The following is an 18,799-nucleotide window of genomic DNA, read 5'->3' on the forward strand; positions in this document are numbered from 1 at the left end:
TAGTGTCTATAGATAAATATTGATATCTTGATGCATTGGATCCAAAAAGCTGCAAACTGGCAAAATTGAGGTTTATCCCACTTGTCCAAAGACCATTCAAATAATCAAAACAAGGATCTTTCTCCTATAGCAGGATGTTAATTTTTCCATTTCTAGCATATACCAAACACAGTTCAACTGCGTTTCCACTTTTGGTCTGTTTAGGGGGAGGGGGAACTTTAGTCCTACATACCACTAGGAGGTAAGAAACAAGCAAGCGATCCCCCACACTCCTGACAGCTTAACCCCCTAAAAAATAACCAACAAATGCGAGGGAAAGTTACCCCAGTGACGACTCCATGTTTCGTCTCCATTCTTATCATCCCTCCAAAAAACCCAAGCTTCCCCAACAACTGCACAAAATATGAAAGATTATTCCCTTTTCGCCAGCTTTTCTCTAACATCTGTCTGTTGCATGAGGTTACATTTTGGTCCTTCTCCCCATACATTGTTTGAGATCCTGTTTCTTGAACAGATGCACTAATGCGATTATTTTTAGAAGTGCTAAGCTACTGCAGGAATCATTTTAAACTTCCAGTGTCTCTTCTATTCTTCTGTGTTTCCTTTATCCGCTGATCATGTAACTTAGAAATCAATCCCCTGAAACCCTCCTGTCCAAGACACAATTTTCTCAACCTTTGTTATTTCTTTTTGCCTAGGTCCTTGGATCTTCCGAAAGTGCGTGGAGTGCTGAACTAAATGCAACACCCACTGCACCCACCCAACTGGCATGTGTTAGAGAAGCTCTTCATTTATAAATATGCAACTGGCAGAGTACCACTCGCCAACTTTTCCTTAAACTCATCCGCCGTCAGCAAAGATCCCTAACTCTACAAGTTTCTTAATCTCTCTGCTTTGGCCTCTGCCCAATAAGCTAATCTTGTTCTTATTAAATACTTTTGGAAAATCAGTATTACCCCAACTAGGGTAAAAATGGAGACAGAAATACAATACAATAAAAAAAATTTATATTCTGCTATATACCGTTACCAGATCTGTGCAGATTATAATATTAAAAAAAGAGACTAGGCAACCCTAGGAAGTAACATCGACTATTTCTGGAGGACACACTGTTTAACTGAAATGTAATAATCACTTTCCTTTTAATCCCCACCCTCCATAATTACTGGTGGAAGTTACAGAAGTTGTTCTTGATAATGGCTGAGGGGAAGGGGGCTAGCAGCTTGAGGGATGTGTGAGCCCTGCCTGTCTATAGGACAGAAAAGTGCCATCCCTTGTTGAATGTGACCAGACCATTTTATATATTGGGATCTTGCTGACATATTTTTTTCAGTAGCAGCTTAAAGTGAGTTATATATTCAGGCACACTGGTTATTTCCCTGTCCCTAGAGGCCTCACAATCTAATTTTGTACTTGAAACAACGGAGGGTTAAAGAACCCTTTTACTAAGCCGCGTAAGCATCTACGAGCGCCCAACGTGTGCCAAAATGGAGTTAACGCCCGACTACCGTGTGGCTCTTGTGCTAATTTCATTTTTGTTGCGCATCCGATTCGTGTGTCTGAAAAATATTTTTTTATTTTCGGGCGCGCGTAACGGACGCGTGCAAAGTGGCATTTGACGCGCTTAGGTCATTACCGCCCGGATTCTTTATTGCTAGGTCAATGACTGGCGGTAAGGTCTCAGACCCAAAATGGACGCATGGCAATTTTGATTTTGCCGCACGTCCATTTTCGGCAAAAAAGGCCTTTTTTTACAGGTGTGCTAAAAAATGGATCGACGTGTGCCCAAAACCCACGCCTACACTACCACAAGCCATTTTTCAGTGCACCTTTGTAAAAGGACCTCTAAGTGACTTGGCCAAGATCACAAGGAGTAGCAGGATTTGAAGCACACACCTCTAGGTGTCAGGTCTAGTGCTCTAACCACTAAGCTATTTTTCCCACTCCTTTTAAGCAGTCTCTCACTGTAAGCTTCATAGGCTAGGGTACAAAAAAAGCTTTCAGACACTGTGAGAAATCTTCCTGGAATCAGAGCCTGTATTATCTAACTAATCACACGGGGTCCTTTTATTAAAATGCACTAATGGATTTAGTGCATGCTAAATGCCCCGCAGCCCATTGTACCTATGAGCTGCATAGCACTTAATGCATTCTAATCCATTAGCATATCCTAGTAAAATGGCCCCATTGTAAGAAGGCAAAGAGAACATTTTACCCACATAAAACCAGAGGCGTAGCCAGACCTCGGCGGGAGGGGGGGCCAGAGCCCGAGATGGGGGGGCACTGTTTAGCCGCCTCCCCCCGCCACCTTGGACCCCCCCCCCCGCCGCTGCAACCGCAAACCCAAATCCCCGCCTGCCCCACCGCCGCATCAGGTATCTTGTTTGCTGGCGGGGGTCCCCAATCCCCGCCAGCCGAAGAGTCTTCTTCAGCGCCAGTCGACTCTGGCACCTTCGTTGTGAGATCATCTGTTTATGATGCCTTACGTGCCTTACATGCACGGTGCAGGATGTAAGGTGTCAGAAACAGATGATCCCACAACGAAGACGCCGGAGTCGACTGGCGCTGAAGAAAACTCTTCGGCTGGTGGGGTTTGGGGACCCCCGCCAGCAAACAAGGTACCTGATGCGGTGGCAGGGCGGGGGGGGGGGGGTCAGATGTAGAGGGGGCCAGGGCGTAATCTGTGGGGGCCCATGCCCCCGTGGCCCCACGTAGCTACGCCCCTGCATAAAACATATTGGACATTTGTTTGAAATAACATGGGATATGTCAATGGCATGTCCCATGTTATATTGTTTTTTGCCACAGGAAAAAAAATCAAGTTTTGGGGTTTTTTTCATATGTTATAAATAGTGTGCACTGTTTCAGAAGCATGCACACTATTCTCCAATACTGCACACTCATTGCAAATAGTGTTTCCTGTTTGCAAAGAGTTATGATATTGTCCCGCAAAAAAAAAAAGTATTAAAATTAAAATTCCTGTAAGTGACACAGGAAACTAAATAAAATGATAATATTTTGGCAGCACACCCCTAAATGTCGGAGAGGAACAAGAACATAAGGAAGTCTCTACAGAAGAGCTGCTCTGTGTTTTCCCAATATGCACAGAGGACCTTTCTTTTCATAATTAACAAGGCAAAATAACTGCTTGATCACTGAAGATCCATGCTGGTTTTGCTGAATACCTTCTGGCAGGTAAGGGACAGCGCCTAACTCATGCATATGGCAAAATACAGAGTCTGATTCTCACACTTCAACCCCCTGGGACGGGTGATGCTTCTGGTCAGTGGAGATTCTTCCAGTTTGGGTGTCACACTAATTACAGCTGTTTGGACCCTGCTGGTAAAGAAAAACAACCATCGATAAGAAAGCAGTGATGCAAAATGAATTCCACATATAAATTCTGGCTCAGGAGCATCAGCACTAATACTTTGCCCTTATACTTAACGAGTTATGATGTAGCCCACTCAATAAATACGAGGGAAACAGCAACACAAATCAATTGGCAGGGAAAGTGAAATGTAGGAAGTCCAGGTGGGAGCAAATGAAAACTGCAGAGCCTCAAAATCAGAGGAAACAACAATTTATTCAAGGATTGAACACGGTTTGCATTTCAGCAAATCGTCTGCATCAGGGGTCGTATGATGTTAACCTCCTTAAATAAACTAGTCTGAAGATCTCCAAATATAAAGTTAAATGTATTTTTCCTTTTGTCCACATCTCTTCTCAAGATAGCGTATGACCCCTGACACAGGCAATTAGCTGAAACATGGGCCGTGTCAGGTCCTTGAATAAATTGTTTCTTCCTTTGATTTTGAAGCTCTGCTGTTTTGCATCAGTATATAAGTATTGCCTCTTTGCGACAGTCCAAAGGTCCATCAAGCCCAGCGTCCTGTTTCCAACTGTGGCCAATCCAGGTCACAAATACCTGGCAAGATCCCAAAAAAGTTCAATACATTTTATGCTGCTTATCCGAGAAATAGCAGTGGATTTTCCCCATTTTAATAATGATCCTTGGACTTTTCCTTTAGGAAGCCATCCAGACCTTTTTTAAACCCCACTAAGCTAACCGCCTTTAACACATTTTCATTTGTTCCCATCTTGGCCCACTACACTTTACTCTCCCTGTTCACTCAATAAATGCCAAGACAAAAATAAAGTATAAAAAAGTATATGAAGTATATAAAGTATATAAAAAAGTATATAAAGTATATGAAAAGTATAAGAGTCTGGGATCTGAGCATCCAATCACAATGAAGGACTCCCAAGCTTATTGAATAATTGAGGAACTCATGTGGATTGACTAAGTCTCTGTTGTTAATTATTTAGAGTTCCTTTCCTTTTATTTTTTTAGTCTGTGAACCGCCTAGCCCTGCCTCATCAGATGAAGCAGTATAGTAAATTATGAATAAATAAATAAATAAAATAATTGTAACCGAGTTATTTCATAATTGATCTTTATTTTTAGAAAAATGTTATTTTAAAGCAAAATAGAAGAGAACATAACGGTGGCATGGAACAAGCAGATAGTCTATGAAACTGTGCTATCACTAGGACACCAATAACCTAACAAGTAGCAGACTTAAAGCAAATTTAAGAAAGCATTTTTTCATGTAACAGACAGGCTGTGGAATTTGTTGGTAGAAAATGTGATCAAAGCTAACAATATAGGCGAGTTTGAAAGGGTTTGGCAGTGTTGGAGTGGAGGAGTAGCCTAGTGGTTAGCGCAGTGGACTTTGATCCTGGGGAACTGAGTTTGATTCCCACTGCAGCTCATTGTGACTCTGGGCAAGTCACTTAACCCTCCATTGCCCCTGGTACAAAATAAGTACCTGAATATATGTAAACTGCTTTGAATGTAGTTGCAAAAACCTCAGAAAGGTGGTATATCAAGTCCCAGTTCCCTTTCCTGGTGGATAGGATCTTAATTCATTATTAAGTAGTGGTGGTTGTGGTGGGGTTGTGGACTGAAGAAAATTATTTACAGGACCTGTGGAACCGGGTTTAATTCCCATTGCTGCCCGACTGTCAGCAGTGGGTTCAGATCTTGGGGAACCAGGTTCAATTCCCTCTGCAGCTCCATTGCCCCAGGTACAATAAATAACTAACTTAGGCCCAGATGATCATACGTAAACGTGGGTGCTAGAGGCACCTGCATTTGCCTGCGCAGAATGACCAGAGGACTCTAGTGCGGCAAACAACAAGCGCACCAGGAAATTTCACAGAGTTCATTTAAATGAGCTCATTGGGATTCCCCCCCCCCCCCCCCCCCCCCCCATGATCAGAGAACTGCACTCTGGTGCTCCTACTGCCTTAACCCTATATTAGCTCGGAGCTGGTGTTAGGGTTAAGGGAGAGCATCTCCCTGCTCTGGCAATGCAGCCAGGACCCCCATCTGCAAATACAAAAAAACAATCCAGTGGGACCCCTGTCCTCCTGCTCTTCCTGTACCTCACTGCACCCCCAGTCACCACTGGTCCAGGGTGGCCCATGACAGGGTGCTCGACCTGACCTGACCTCCCCCCCCCCCCTTTGTGGGCTAGTGATGGAGGGGTCCTCTCAACCCAACCCCCTCCCCAATACCTTCAAAGTTGGAGAAGGAGGGAATAACACTTTCTCCTTCTTAGCGGTCACCACCTCAAAATGGCAGTGCCTTGCCCAGTGACACTGCCCAGGCTGACACTGAGAACCCACATCCTGGGCATGCTTAATGCACAACCATTGAACGCATGTGCCAGGCGCCATCCAACTGCTTTGCATATTATTTGCATACCATTAGCTTAGTTCATGAGGGAGCTAGTTTAGGGCACTGCTGTGGTGGTAAACTCTATCTGTGTTTCATGCAACGCTGGAGTTTTGATCATTGGGCTGTCATATTGTGAGCCCATTAGGGACGTGTAATAGAAAGTGTAAACCACATAGAGGGGCATTTTCAAAAGAAATGGATTTGGACATCTTTGTAAAACATCCAAATCCGGAGGCGGGGAAAACCGTATTTTTGAAAAAAAAAAATGGATGTCCATCTTTTGTTTCGAAAATACCAAGGACGTCCTTAGATTTGGACGTCCTCGAGTTTCGGCGATTTTCGAAACCAAAGATGTCCAAATCAAAAACGTCCAAATACAAGCCATTTGGGAGGAGCCAGCATTTCTAGTGTACTGGTTCCCCTGACATGCCAGGACACCAATTGGGCACCCTAGGGGGAACTGCAGTGGACTTCATAAAATGCTCCAAGGTACAAAGCTCCCTTACCTTGTGTGCTGAGCCCTCCAAAACCCACTAGCCCCAACTGTACACCACTACCATAGCCCTTATGGGTGAAGGGGGGCACCTATGTGGGTACAGAGGGTTTCTGGTGGGTTTGGAGAGCTCGCTGTTTCCTCCACAAATGTAACAGGTGTGGGGGGGGGGGGTATGGGCCTGGGTCTGCCTGTCTGAAGTGCCCTGCACCCACTAAAACTGTTCCAGGGACCTGCATGTGCTGTCTTGGACCTGAGTATGACATTTGAGGCTGGCATAGAGGCTGGCAATCAATATTTGTAATGATGTTTTTTGCAGATGGGAGGGGGTTACTGACCACTAGGGGAGTAAGGGGAGGTCATCCCTGATTCCCTCCGGTGGTCATCTGGTCATTTCGGGCACCTTTTTGTGCCTTATTCGTAATAAAAACAGGTCCGGGTGAAAACGTCCATAGACGTCTCTGCTTTTTTCCATTATGACTCTTAAAGTCATCCAAGTCTTAGGAACGCCCAAGTCCCGCCGTCACCACACCTCCAATATGCCCCCTTGAAATTTGGACATCCTTGCGACGGACTTCAGTTAGAGATGTCCATAATCGGGTTTCGATTATACCGATTTGGACATCTCTGAGAGATGGACGTCCAAGTACTGATTTATGTCGGAAGATGGACGTCCATCTCTTTTGAAAATGAGCCTGATAGTCACTTCAGGGATCACATGCGGTATATGAAGTGCTGAAAATAAATAAACATCTTAGGGTCCCTTTTACTAAGAATTGCTACAAAATGGGCTTAGCATGTCCTAATGTGAGACTTTCCATGCTTGCTAAGCCCATTTCTAGTGTGTCCATAAACTAGGGCATTTCTTCATTTTTTTGTCATTACGATGCTGTAACTACAAATAATTAACAGGGGAGCACTTACTGCTTCCTATTTAGGAGGCTGTACGGCTCCCACATTAACCCTGCATTATTCAATTAGCACTGCCTAATATGAGCACTGTATCCAAATAGAGGTCCATGTCCATTCTCTGCCCATGACATGCCCCACTCAAAAAATATTTTTAAAATAGTTTACACTTGATTACTGCTCGTAAACAAGGAAATTACCACAAGACACTGTAGTGCCTCCTACAGTAAGTCTTTTTTTGACAACTTAGCCCTCATTAGGCTTAGCACACCTTAGTAAATGGGCCCTTAGTTCTGGGAGTACATAAGTATTGCCACACTGGGACAGACCAAAGGTCCATCAAGCCCAGCATCCTGTTTCCAACAGTGGCCAATCCCGGTCACAAATACCTGGCAAGATCCCAAACAATTTCAATACATTTTATGCTGCTTATCCCAGTGGATTTTCCGTAAGTCCGTTTAATAATGGTCTATGGACTTTTCCTTTAGGAAGCCATCCAGACCTTTTTTTTAAACCCCACTCAGCTAACCGCCTTTACCACATTCTCTGGCAACGAATTCCAGAGTTTACACGTTGAGTGAAGAAAAAGTTTCTGCAATTCGTTTTAAATTTCCTACTTTGTAGCTTCATCGCATGCCCCCTAATCCTAGTATTTTTGGAAAGAGTAAGCAAATGATTCACGTCCACCCATTCCACTCCACTCATTCATATCTCCCCTCAGCTGTCTTTTCTCCAAGCTGAAGAGCCCTATATGCTTCAGCCTTTCCTCACAGGGAAGTTGTTCCATCCCCTTTATCATTTTTGTCGCACTTCCCTGTACCTTTTCTAATCCCACTATATCTTTTTTGAGTCAGATTTTTCTATTCCAAGTGACTCAGATTGGCCATTGTCAAAGACAGGATGCTGGGCTTATGATTATGTGGACATTTTTTTGCAGAGCTTATGTTTTCAGGACACTACATTTCAGAGGGTACCAGTGACTGAAAAGTGGCCACCTGATTTAGAAGATTTTCTACTAAGCCACGGTAGCATTTTTAGCTCAAGGTAGAAATCAGCTGGTGGTAAAATCAGAGATGCCCATTATATTCCTATGGTTGGCTCAGCATTTACCACCAGCTGATTTCTACCACAAGCTAAAACACTACCGTGGCTTTAGTAGAAAACCCCCTTAGCAACTTAAAATTTTTGGTTGCACAAGGGGTGTGCAAATGTTCTGAGGATCCTTCTTTTCGCTTGTTTTATTTTGATTTATTCAAAATATTTTGTGACTGCTTTATCAATTAGTGCATTTTGGCTATTGATAATAATCAGATAAGCTACAGCATATAGGACCCGTGTTGTATAGTTACCAGTAGGGCTTTGGCATGAAAGTTGAGAACATCCGGATTGGCAGCACTTCAGGGTGCCCTGACACTGGTTGTCTGATTTGCACTGATTCGCCGAAGGGCACGATTCTGCTTGAATTGCTTCTGGGCACAAACCAGGTTTATCTGAAGCAGTGACAGAAAATAAATGTTTTATAGAGAAGTATCATGGATGAATCTTCTGGCAAACTGGTGTAGGGATAGTAACAGAACCTTCAGCATCCAGACTGGCTACCAGTACAATGCAGGGCTAAATTTAAAACTGTATGTCTGATCTTCAAGGCCCTTAAAGAAAATGGCCCCAAGTACTTGAAGAACAGGGTGACCCTCTATACATCTCTAAGGACACTAAGGTCCTCTCAAGGACTACCACTAACCACACCCTCTCCAAAAAAATACCCGCAAGTGAGCCTTCTCTGGAGTAGCCCCCACACTCTGGAATGCACTGCCTGAAAGGCTGCACTTAACACAAGACTATCTGTACTTCAGGAAGCAGGTGAAAGCTTGACTGTTCAACCAGGGCTTTAATGAAAGACGTAACTAACATGTTAGTCTCACTCACACACACAAGGAGTGACTCGGTCTGCACATACTGCAGCAGGACATGTTTATCCACTCCTATCCTAGTTGAGATAATATTTAACCATCTCTCTGACCTCATGTGCAACTTTCTTTAAATCTTACTTTCTAACTCCTCTTACTCTCTTACCTATCTATATGTTACCAATCCAATTGAAAACTATTATGACAATTATCTTGCTGCTAAGGATACTTACATCATCAAAAATAGCAAGTTCATTTGATTTTACTTGATAGTCATTTCATATTAAATTTACAAAAGGCTAATATTTTTGAGGGAGGAAAAGATCTGAGATGCTCAGCTTGTTGTTTCCGGTTTTCCAACAAAAAAGCTGTACGACTGTCCTCACAGGTCTAAAAAAACCTCCCCATTTTTCCTTTTCTCAAAATATTTTTCTTTACTTCTTTACTGATCATATATTCATTATTTGTACTTGTTAATTAAACCAAATCCCCCTTTTCAGATTAAAGTCTTAGGACTTAAAAGGCACTTATCCGTTTCCAAAAGATTCTACTTTTGCTTCTTCGGTTAGCTCACAGAGCGCCTCCGTTTCACAATATGCTTCTTCAGGAGCTAAAACGTCAGAGTCCCTTTCTTGTGGCATTACGGAGAGGTACTTGCAGGCACTCTGTCAGAACTCCAAGAAAGTGACGCTGATGGAAGAGGCTCTTGTATCTTCTGAGATAGCTTATGTTGATTTAATTGAAAATTGGATGGCCCAATATAAAATAAAATTAAATAAAGAAAAAATAGCATTTTTATTTGTGGGAGGACCTGGCACTGTGGATTATGATCATATCCTCACTATAAAGGGCATTGCTTACACTCTATCACTTGTAATCGGAATCTTAAGGGTCTTATTTGATTGCAAATTATCACTGGAGCCTTGTATCAATTTATTGATAAAGGGAATGGGACTTGCTATACTGCATTTCTGTGTTTTTTTGCAACTACATTCAAAGCAGTTTAGATAATACATGCAGGTACTTATTTGTACATAGAGCAATAGAGGTTTGAGTGACATGCCTGGAGTCACAGGGGGATTGAACCCAGTTCCCCAGGATCAAAGTCCACTGCACTAACCACTGGGCTCCTCCTCCTCCTCCTCCAAATCATTTGATGAGAAAGTTAAGACATATTCATACATATTTAAAAGTATATCATTTTTGTCTTTTGGTGCAAGCAGTATTGCTATCCCAAATAGATTATTGCATTATTATCTATTTAGATTGTCCTAGGTCGCTATTGAAGACATTACAAACTATACAGAACACAGCAGTATGTCTGCTGTTCTCTCTGACCAAAGGTGATAGAATTACTCGATTTCTGATTAAATTACACCGGCTTCCAATAGAAGCAAGAACAATTTTTTAATTTTACTAGACATTATTTAAAATTTTATATGGAAATGATATATGTATCCTCTATTCCAACTTTTCCCAGTAGAGAGATGTGGTAGCCGTGTTAGTCCACTTCTAAAAGCAGTCAATAGAAATAGAATAAAATAAAACATAGAAAAGAAAATAAGTTGATGCCTTTTTTATTGGACTAACAATACGTTTTTTTGATTAGCTTTTGAAGGTAGCCCTTCTTCGTCAGATCAGAAAGAAGGGCTACCTTCAGTACACACTTCAGATATTTTGCTTGTTGGCTCTTAATTTAGACTTCAGGCACTGTCTCCTACACTCTGTTAGAGATCATGTCCTTCCAGCAAATTCTCACATTTCTCCTACAGCAATCTAAGTTTATATAGAACACAGGTTTAGGACGATAAAAGAAATTTACTGAAAAGCTCAAAATAAATGAAGCAGAGAAAAGCAACAAGAAACTAGATATCTTAGATAAATCCCTCTGCTGCTTGAGCCTGTTTTTTCAGTATTACTGATCTAAAAGATAGTTTTCCTTTGTATTTTACAAGGGCTGCACAAACTGGATTTTGTTTGTTCTAGCAGCCAGCTCTCCCTCTCCTGCCCCTTCACACTGTGTCTTGGTGCCCTGAGTTCTCTGATCAGGTCTTTGATAAGGCACCTGGAAACTTGGCATCTCTAGTTTTCTTACATTCTCAGTGAAAGTCTTTCTAGCCCTCCTGGTTCCTTGAAAATTCCTCAAAGCTCCTCCTGCCCAGCAGTTCCCAGAATTGTGAGGGCATTATTGATGACCCTCAGTGGCTACCACCATACAGCTACAAGTTAATGATTTGCATGTATTAAAAATTTTAGCAGAAGTCCAAGAGCACAAACAGGATATGCCCATCCTATGTCAGAGGTAATCAGCAAAACAACCAAGTAGGGGTGGACCAAGGGAATCCAAACCGTGAATAGAGAATATAAAATCTTTAATGAACACAACCATAAACAGCCAATCATTAAAAAGCCATAGATTCAGCATAAATTGTCCATATACTGTGAGCAAAAACTGTATAAATGTCCACAGAGGATGTTGCAATGTTATCCAAGTACCTCACACAGATCTGGGTTTCATCAAACACGCCTGCCTCAGGGGTAACAGGATCCGATTTGTACAAGTAAGCAGATGTGGGTTAAAATCTCAAAAGTGGCAACAATACACAGAAAATCAAACTGACATATGAAAATTCTGCCAAGAGAGTCCTTCAAAAAAGTGTAGACATAAAGGTTCTTATAAGAAGAACATAAGCATAAATACTGCACTTTTATTTGGTGCTCTCCAGCAGAAGAAAGTCCCCAGAAAGACACCTTGAATATAAGTACATAAGTACATAAATATTGCCATACTGGGAAAGACCAAAGGTCCATCAAGCCCAGCATCCTGTTTCCATCAGTGGTCAATCCAGGTCACAAATACCTGGCAAGATCCCCAAAAAAGTACAAAACATTTTATACTGCTTATCCCAGAAATAGTGGATTTTCCCCAAGTCCATTTAATAACGGTCTATGGACTTTTCCTTTAGGAAGCCGTCCAAACCTTTTTAAAACTCCGCTAAGCTAACCGCCTTTACCACATTCGCTTGCAACGAATTCCAGAGTTTAATTACACGTTGAGTGAAGAACAATTTTCTCCAATTCGTTTTAAATTTACTACATTGTAGCTTCATCGCATGCCCCCTAGTCCTAGTATTTTTGGAAAGCGTGAACAGATACTTCACATCTACCTGTTCAACTCCACTCATTATTTTATAGACCTCTATCTTATCTCCCCTCAGTCACCAATTCTCCAAGCTGAACAACCCTAGCTGCTTTAGCCTTTCCTCATAAGGAAGTTGTCCTATCCCCTTTATCATTTTCGTCGCCCTTCTCTGCACCTTTTCTAATTTCACTATATCTTTTTTGAGATGCGGCGACCAGAATTGAACACAATATTTGAGGTGCGGTTGCACCATGGAGCGATAAAAAGGCATTATAACATCCTCATTTTTGTTTTCCATTCCTTTCCTAATAATACCTAACAGTCTATTTGCTTTCTTAGCCGCAGCAGCACACTGAGCAGGTTTCAACGTATCATCAATGACGACACCTAGATCCCTTTCTTGGTCTGTGACTCCAAACGTGGAACCTTGCATGACGTAGCTATAATTCGGGCTCCTCTTTCCCACATGCATCACTTTGCACTTGCACACATTAAATATCATCTGCCATTTAGACGCCCAGTCTCCTAGTCTCGTAAGGTCCTCTTGTAATTTTTCACAATCCTCCTGCGATTTAAAGACTTTGAATAACTTTGTGTCATCAGCAAATTTAATTACCTCACTAGTTACTTCCATCTCAAGGTCATTTATAAATATGTTAAAAAGCAGCGATCACAGCACAGACCCCTGGGGAACCCCACTAACTATCCTTCTCCATTGAGAATACTGACCATTTAACCCTACTCTCTGTTTTCTATCTTTTAACCAGTTTTTAATCCACAATAGAACACTATCTCCTATCCCATGACTCTCCAATTTCCTCTGGAGTTTTTCATGAGGTACTTTGTGAAACGCCTTCTGAAAATCCAGATACACAATATCAACCGGCTCACCTTTATCTACATGTTTGTTCACCCCTTTAACGAAAGGTAGTAGATTGGTGAGGCAAGATTTCCCTTCACTAAATCCATGTTGCCTTTGTCTCATTAATCCATGCTTTTGAACATGCACTGTAATTTTATTCTTAATAGTCTCTACCATTTTGCCCGGCACTGACGTCAGACTCACCGGTCTATAATTTCCCGGATCTCCTCTGGAACCTTTTTTAAAAATTGGCATTACATTGGTCACCCTCCAATCTTTTGGTACCATGCTCGATTTTAAGGATACATTACATATTACTAACAATAGCTCCGCAAGCTCATTTTTCAGTTCTATCAGTACTCTGGGATGAATACCATCTGGACAAAGGAGATTTGCTACTCTTCAGTTTGTACAACTGCCCCATTACATCCTCCAGATTTACAGAGAATTCATTAAGTTTCTCCGACTCTTCAGCTTCGAATACCATTTCTGGCACCGGTATATCACACAAATCTTCCTCGGTGAAAACCGAAGCAAAGAATTCATTTAATCTCTCCGCTACGGCTTTGTCTTCCCTGATCGCCCCTTTTACTCCTCGGTCATCTAGCAGTCCAACCGATTATTTTGCCAGCTTCCTGCTTTTAATATACCTTATCAGTGCTTTGCATTTGACTTGACATTCCTTATGTTGTATCTTATTATTTTCAATCAGTTCCTTCTTCCATTTTCTGAAGGAATTTCTTTTAGCTCTAATAGCTTCCTTCACCTCACTTTTTAACCACGCCGGCTGTCGTTTGGTCTTCCGTCCTCCTTTTTTAATACATGGAATATATTTGGCCTGGGCTTCCAGGATGGTGTTTTTGAATAGCATCCATGCCTGATGTAAATTTTTGACCCTCGCAGCCGCTTCTCTAAGTTTTTTTTCACCGTTCTTCTCATTTTATCATAGTCTCCTTTTTTAAAGTTAAACGCTAATGTATTTGATTTCCTATGTATACTTACTTCAAGGTTGATATCAAATCCGATCATATTATGAGGAGGGAGGAGGGAGACACACACACACTGGACTTTTAGCACTATTTCAATGGATAGAATCAGCGACTATAAATCCCACATTGCTTTACGAGGCAAGTTTAAAACCAGGACTAGCCATATAGTCTCCCTTCTAAAACTGGGTAACTTGGCTGCTCTGTAAATCATATTTACTTCTAGGCTAAGGGAGTGGTTTCCTTAACTGAGTTAGTTGTACATCTGAATTTCTTCCCTACCCACCAACATTGCTCTTTCCCCTGTCCTATTACCGTAGCCTATTATAGAGGACTATGTTAAATGTGACCATTACCATTAGGAAGTTTGCATAAGGATCCATCGCATCCTGTCCCACAGCACTTCATATAATTCAGACAATCAGAGTCAGATTTGCAGCGTATAGCACAGTTCCCCAGCTCCCATTCTCTGAGTTCTGGGCACACACCAGGATGTTCTGAAAGAGAAAAGTCTTAAGATGTAATCATGGGATACTACCTTGGAAAAACAAAATATGGTCTCCGCTATTCAACAAGTTTCTCTTCATCCCAAGGAACCGAGATAAACATGAGACCCTGTAAAGAACACACAGAAGGACCTGAAACCCTACGGCATACCTAGGAATTCACTGGAGTTACCAGAGCTGCCCAGTTACAGGAACAAGATTTTAGGCCTGTCCCCAGCCTGATGCATTATGGGACCTGCAGCACAGGGATTGCAAATCCCCCACTGCTTTAGGAGGTAAATTTAAATTGAGGACTGGCCAAAACAAGTTTCCCTTCTGCAACTGTTGGCAGCTCTGTGTTTACTCATCTCCAGATCTCCGGGCAGGTCTGGCATTATAGGGGTGCAAACAGAACGATTGACCTGGGCCCCCATGCAACTGTGAGCTCCAAGCCTGCATGAGGCTGAAGGAGATACCAACTGGTGGTAGGTTTAAGTTAAGGCTGCCAACTGGATCCAGATTCGCAGGACAGGGTTGATCCAGTCCTGGGTTTACCCTGTTGCATGCAGGGACTTGTAGTTCTAATTTCCCCATTGCATTCTTTATGAAAAGCAAGATAACAAATCCCAGCATGCAACAAAGTAAACCCAGGACTGGATCAACCCTGTCCTGCGAATCTGGATCCAGTTGACAGCCTTAGTTTAAGTGCCCTATCCCCAATTTCTACGCTGAGCTTCAGCGTATTTACACTAGCCCTGTCTCTAGAACAGATCCCAAGATCTCCAAGCCTTGTGGCTGTTATCTTTCCTCCAGTACTACAGAGGCAGCAACAGGGCAAAAGCTTCTCTATAGTTTCCTTGCCTCTGTCCCTGACTGATTCAAATGAGCAGAATGAGCCAATTAATGGTGGGAAGCAGGGAAGCAGCAGTGAATTGTAATACTTTGGATATCTGCCTATTGGGAACTGGACTAATGCCACCAGCTTATTTCCATAGCCACCAAATAAGCACTGGATGTCAACAGCTATTCTGTAGCAATCTGCAAATGATTCACTGACTAAACACGAATTCCACAACGGAAAACAATGAAATATGGCAGAAGCGGTTCTGCTGCAATGAACAACACTGCAAGGGGGGAGGGGGAGAGGGAGCAAGAGGGGAATGAGAAGGGAGAGTGAGAGGAGAGAACAACTGTTTAGGGAGCAAGGGTGGACAGGAGAGAGGAACAGTAAAAATGGGACCAGAGGGAGGATGGGGCCCTGGTGCTCAGAAGCAAAAACGCGGCCATTACATCCGAATCAACACAATCTTATCTAAATCTGCAGTACCCAAACTGCAAAGGACTTAAATACAAAACAACTTATGCATCTAGTTTTTCCTACATAAGCACACAACTGTGGAACGCATTACCAAAAGCCTTGAAAACAACGTACGATCACCTAAACTTCCGGAAATCACTAAAAACCAACCTGTTTAAAAAGGCATACCCTACCGATCCAACATAAATGCCTGATCTCTGCAACACAACAAAACTAAAGCACGTAATGGACATAACACAACTCTTCCGTTCTCCGATTCCCTAATGTGGCTGTGCCACATGAACTTGATCTTACCACAGTATCACCCTATATTTGTTCACACCGGAGCCTGCAAAGGCCTCTCCAGTACTATGTAAGCCACATTGAGCCTACAAATAGGTGGGAAAATGTGGGATACAAATGTAACAAATAAATAAATAAATTCGCACCGTACTAGCAATCGCATTAGTGAGCACAGAATATTCACTCTGGCGTGGGAAACGACTATGCCAGAGATTAGCGCAAATAGCATTCTAATGTGGTCAAACGCATGTTAATGTGGTCATTTCCTATTCCCTCTCAATGTTCAGAGAACAGTGCACAAAATAAAGACGACTTACCACTGTAAAACATAGTGAGGGGCATAATCGAACGCGAATGCCCATCTCCATGGGCGACTATCTCCGAGGACGGGTACACGAAGGGGCGGGACAGACTGTATTTTTGAAAAAGATGGGCGTCCATCTTTTGTTTCGATAATACGGTTGGTGCCGGGCAAATGCATCGGATTTATATAGCTACAAAGCGTTATATAATTTGGACGCAGAAGGAAGCCCTGCAACAGGGGCGTAGCCAGACCTCGAGGTGGGAGGGGGCCAGAACCCAAGGTGGGGGGGGCACGTTTTGGTCGCCACCCCATGCTGCCCCCACCACCACCTCGCCGCCCCTCCTCCACCGCCTAGCTACCCTCCTTCACCGCTGTGCATCTTGGCTGGTGGGGGTCCCCAACCCCCGCCAGCTGTAGACTTCATCCAGCGCTGGTCTGCAGCAGTGTTGCCACATTGCCTGCCCTGCTCTCTCTTCCCCTCACATCCGGCATGCTCCTTTTAGTGAAACTGCTCAATTTCACTAAAAGGTGCGTGCTGGACATGAGGGGAAGAGAGAGCAGGGCAGGCAATGTGGCAGCACTGCTGCAGACCAGCGCTGGATGAAGCCTTCAGCTGGCAGGGGTTGGGGACTCTGCCAGCCAACTAGGGCCCAGAGCAAATTGGGGGGGGGGCCCAGGTCCCCATGGCTCCACATAGCTATGCCACTGCTGTGCAAGCCCCTAAGTGCCAGCAGGGGCGTAGCTAAGTGGGGCCACGGGGGCATGGGCCCCTGTAGATTTGGCCCTGGCCCCCCCCCCCGCCAACCCCTTCGATCCCTCCCCTGCCACCAACCCTCCCCTGCCGCCACCGTCGTTGGGTACCTTTGCTGGCGGGGTCCCTAACCCCCGCCAGCCGAAGCCCACTTCTCCAGCGCGGTCGCGTTGCTGATCTGCAAGGGCAGGCTTCTGTTTCTGTGAGTGACGTCCTGCACATGACATGAAAGCACAACATTGACACCTGTTTCCTGCGTTTAAATATAAGCCTTCCAATTAAATACATTTGAAAAGCTTATATTTAAAAGTGCAGAAAACAGGGCTTAGCGCTTGTGCACAGGAGCTAGGCTTACCGTGAAACTGCACCAAGCATGTTCCCCCCTCCTTGCTTTCGCTTTAACAGCATGCATATAATTTGCATACCATTTCCTTTGAGCAGTGACAAGTTAATTGTGTTCCGGCAGTATTTTTTCTGCGCTGTTGGCTTACCGCGACAGTTCTGAGCATCAGGTTGTGGAAGATAGTGGGAAGAATACTACTACTACTTATCATTTCTATAGCGCTACAAGATGTACGCAGTGCTGTCCACTGGACATAAAAAGACAGTCCCTGCTAAACAGAGCTTACAATCTAATTAGGACAAACAGGACAAATAAGGGATAATGGAATTACTAAGGTGGGACTCAGAGGCTAGGCAGACCTCAAATTTTGGATGGGCCACTGGGCAAATTGGGTGGGCACATATACTGTAGTCACACTCCCCACATCCACACACCCCGGTGCCAAGTCAAAACTTTACGGTAAATATCTATGCTGGTGGGGATCCCCAAGCCCCACCAGCTTCGGGGGTCCTCCGGAGGCAAGAACAGTCCCCTCTCCTTCTTGCTGCAACTGGCAGTACTGTCCACATGCTGCTGTCCCACCCCTTTGTGCATGCTCAGTTTTCATGCATGCGTGCATGAAAACTGAGTGTGTGTGGCAGGGGAAGGCCAGCACGACGGCGGCATGTAGACATTGACGTCAGCTGGAACAAGTAGGAAAGGGAGCTGTTGTTGAACACAGTCAAGGAGTTTGTTCAATATTAGGGGGTGCTCAAGCACACCCAGAGCTGGATCCTATGATTTGGACTAATCTCATCTCATTACAATAAAAGATATCATCACCGGCAAAGACTCAATTAGGGTCACAAATGATAAACACCTCACATTTAGATGATTTGAGCCAGAACTCCCTGTCTTCGTGACTTCAGCCTGTTCACTCACCTGCGTCAGGTGTGGTAGGATAGGAGTCCGTGCAGAGTACAAGCAGAGCCAGGAGAAGACTGATGCTGCCCGCTGCCATCATGATGCTGTCAGGAGCTGTGTCTGAATCCCCAGTACTAAGCTGGAGCAGTATATAAATGCTAACCAAGGCGGTGCTAGGTGGGAGTGGTTGGCTGGGACTCTTACTTCATTCCATTCCAGTCTCCCTCGGGCATTTTTCTTGGCCTTCAAATAAACCAGGAAGTTGGAGTCCCTGGAATTCTTCTCCCCAAGGATTTCTCAGCAGCTCAGGCACAGAAAGGAAGTCTAGCAACTTACACTGATGTCTATAGAAGACAAATTATAGCAGC

The 18,799-nt window shown here is 43.6% G+C and overlaps 1 protein-coding gene across 2 annotated transcripts; it reads right to left on the bottom strand.

Moving 5' to 3' along the window:
- Positions 1-3,249: 3,249 nt before the first annotated feature.
- LOC115472037 (WAP four-disulfide core domain protein 2-like) lies at positions 3,250-18,583 on the bottom strand. Of its 2 annotated transcripts, none has more exons than XM_030206075.1 (4): positions 18,450-18,583; positions 14,402-14,542; positions 8,498-8,638; positions 3,250-3,336 (listed from the first exon to the last, which is right to left on the bottom strand). In XM_030206075.1, the coding sequence occupies exons 1-4, from the start codon at positions 18,529-18,531 to the stop codon at positions 3,320-3,322; spliced, it is 381 nt and encodes a 126-aa protein (XP_030061935.1). In that variant the 5' UTR covers positions 18,532-18,583; the 3' UTR covers positions 3,250-3,319. The 2 variants fall into 2 exon arrangements, with proteins under 2 accessions (XP_030061935.1, XP_030061934.1); XM_030206074.1 differs by having other exon boundaries at positions 3,253-3,339; positions 18,450-18,582.
- Between the last annotated feature and the right edge of the window lie 216 nt (positions 18,584-18,799).

Source organism: Microcaecilia unicolor, chromosome 6, assembly GCF_901765095.1.
Source record: "Microcaecilia unicolor chromosome 6, aMicUni1.1, whole genome shotgun sequence".
Classification (NCBI taxonomy): Eukaryota; Metazoa; Chordata; class Amphibia; order Gymnophiona; family Siphonopidae; genus Microcaecilia; species Microcaecilia unicolor.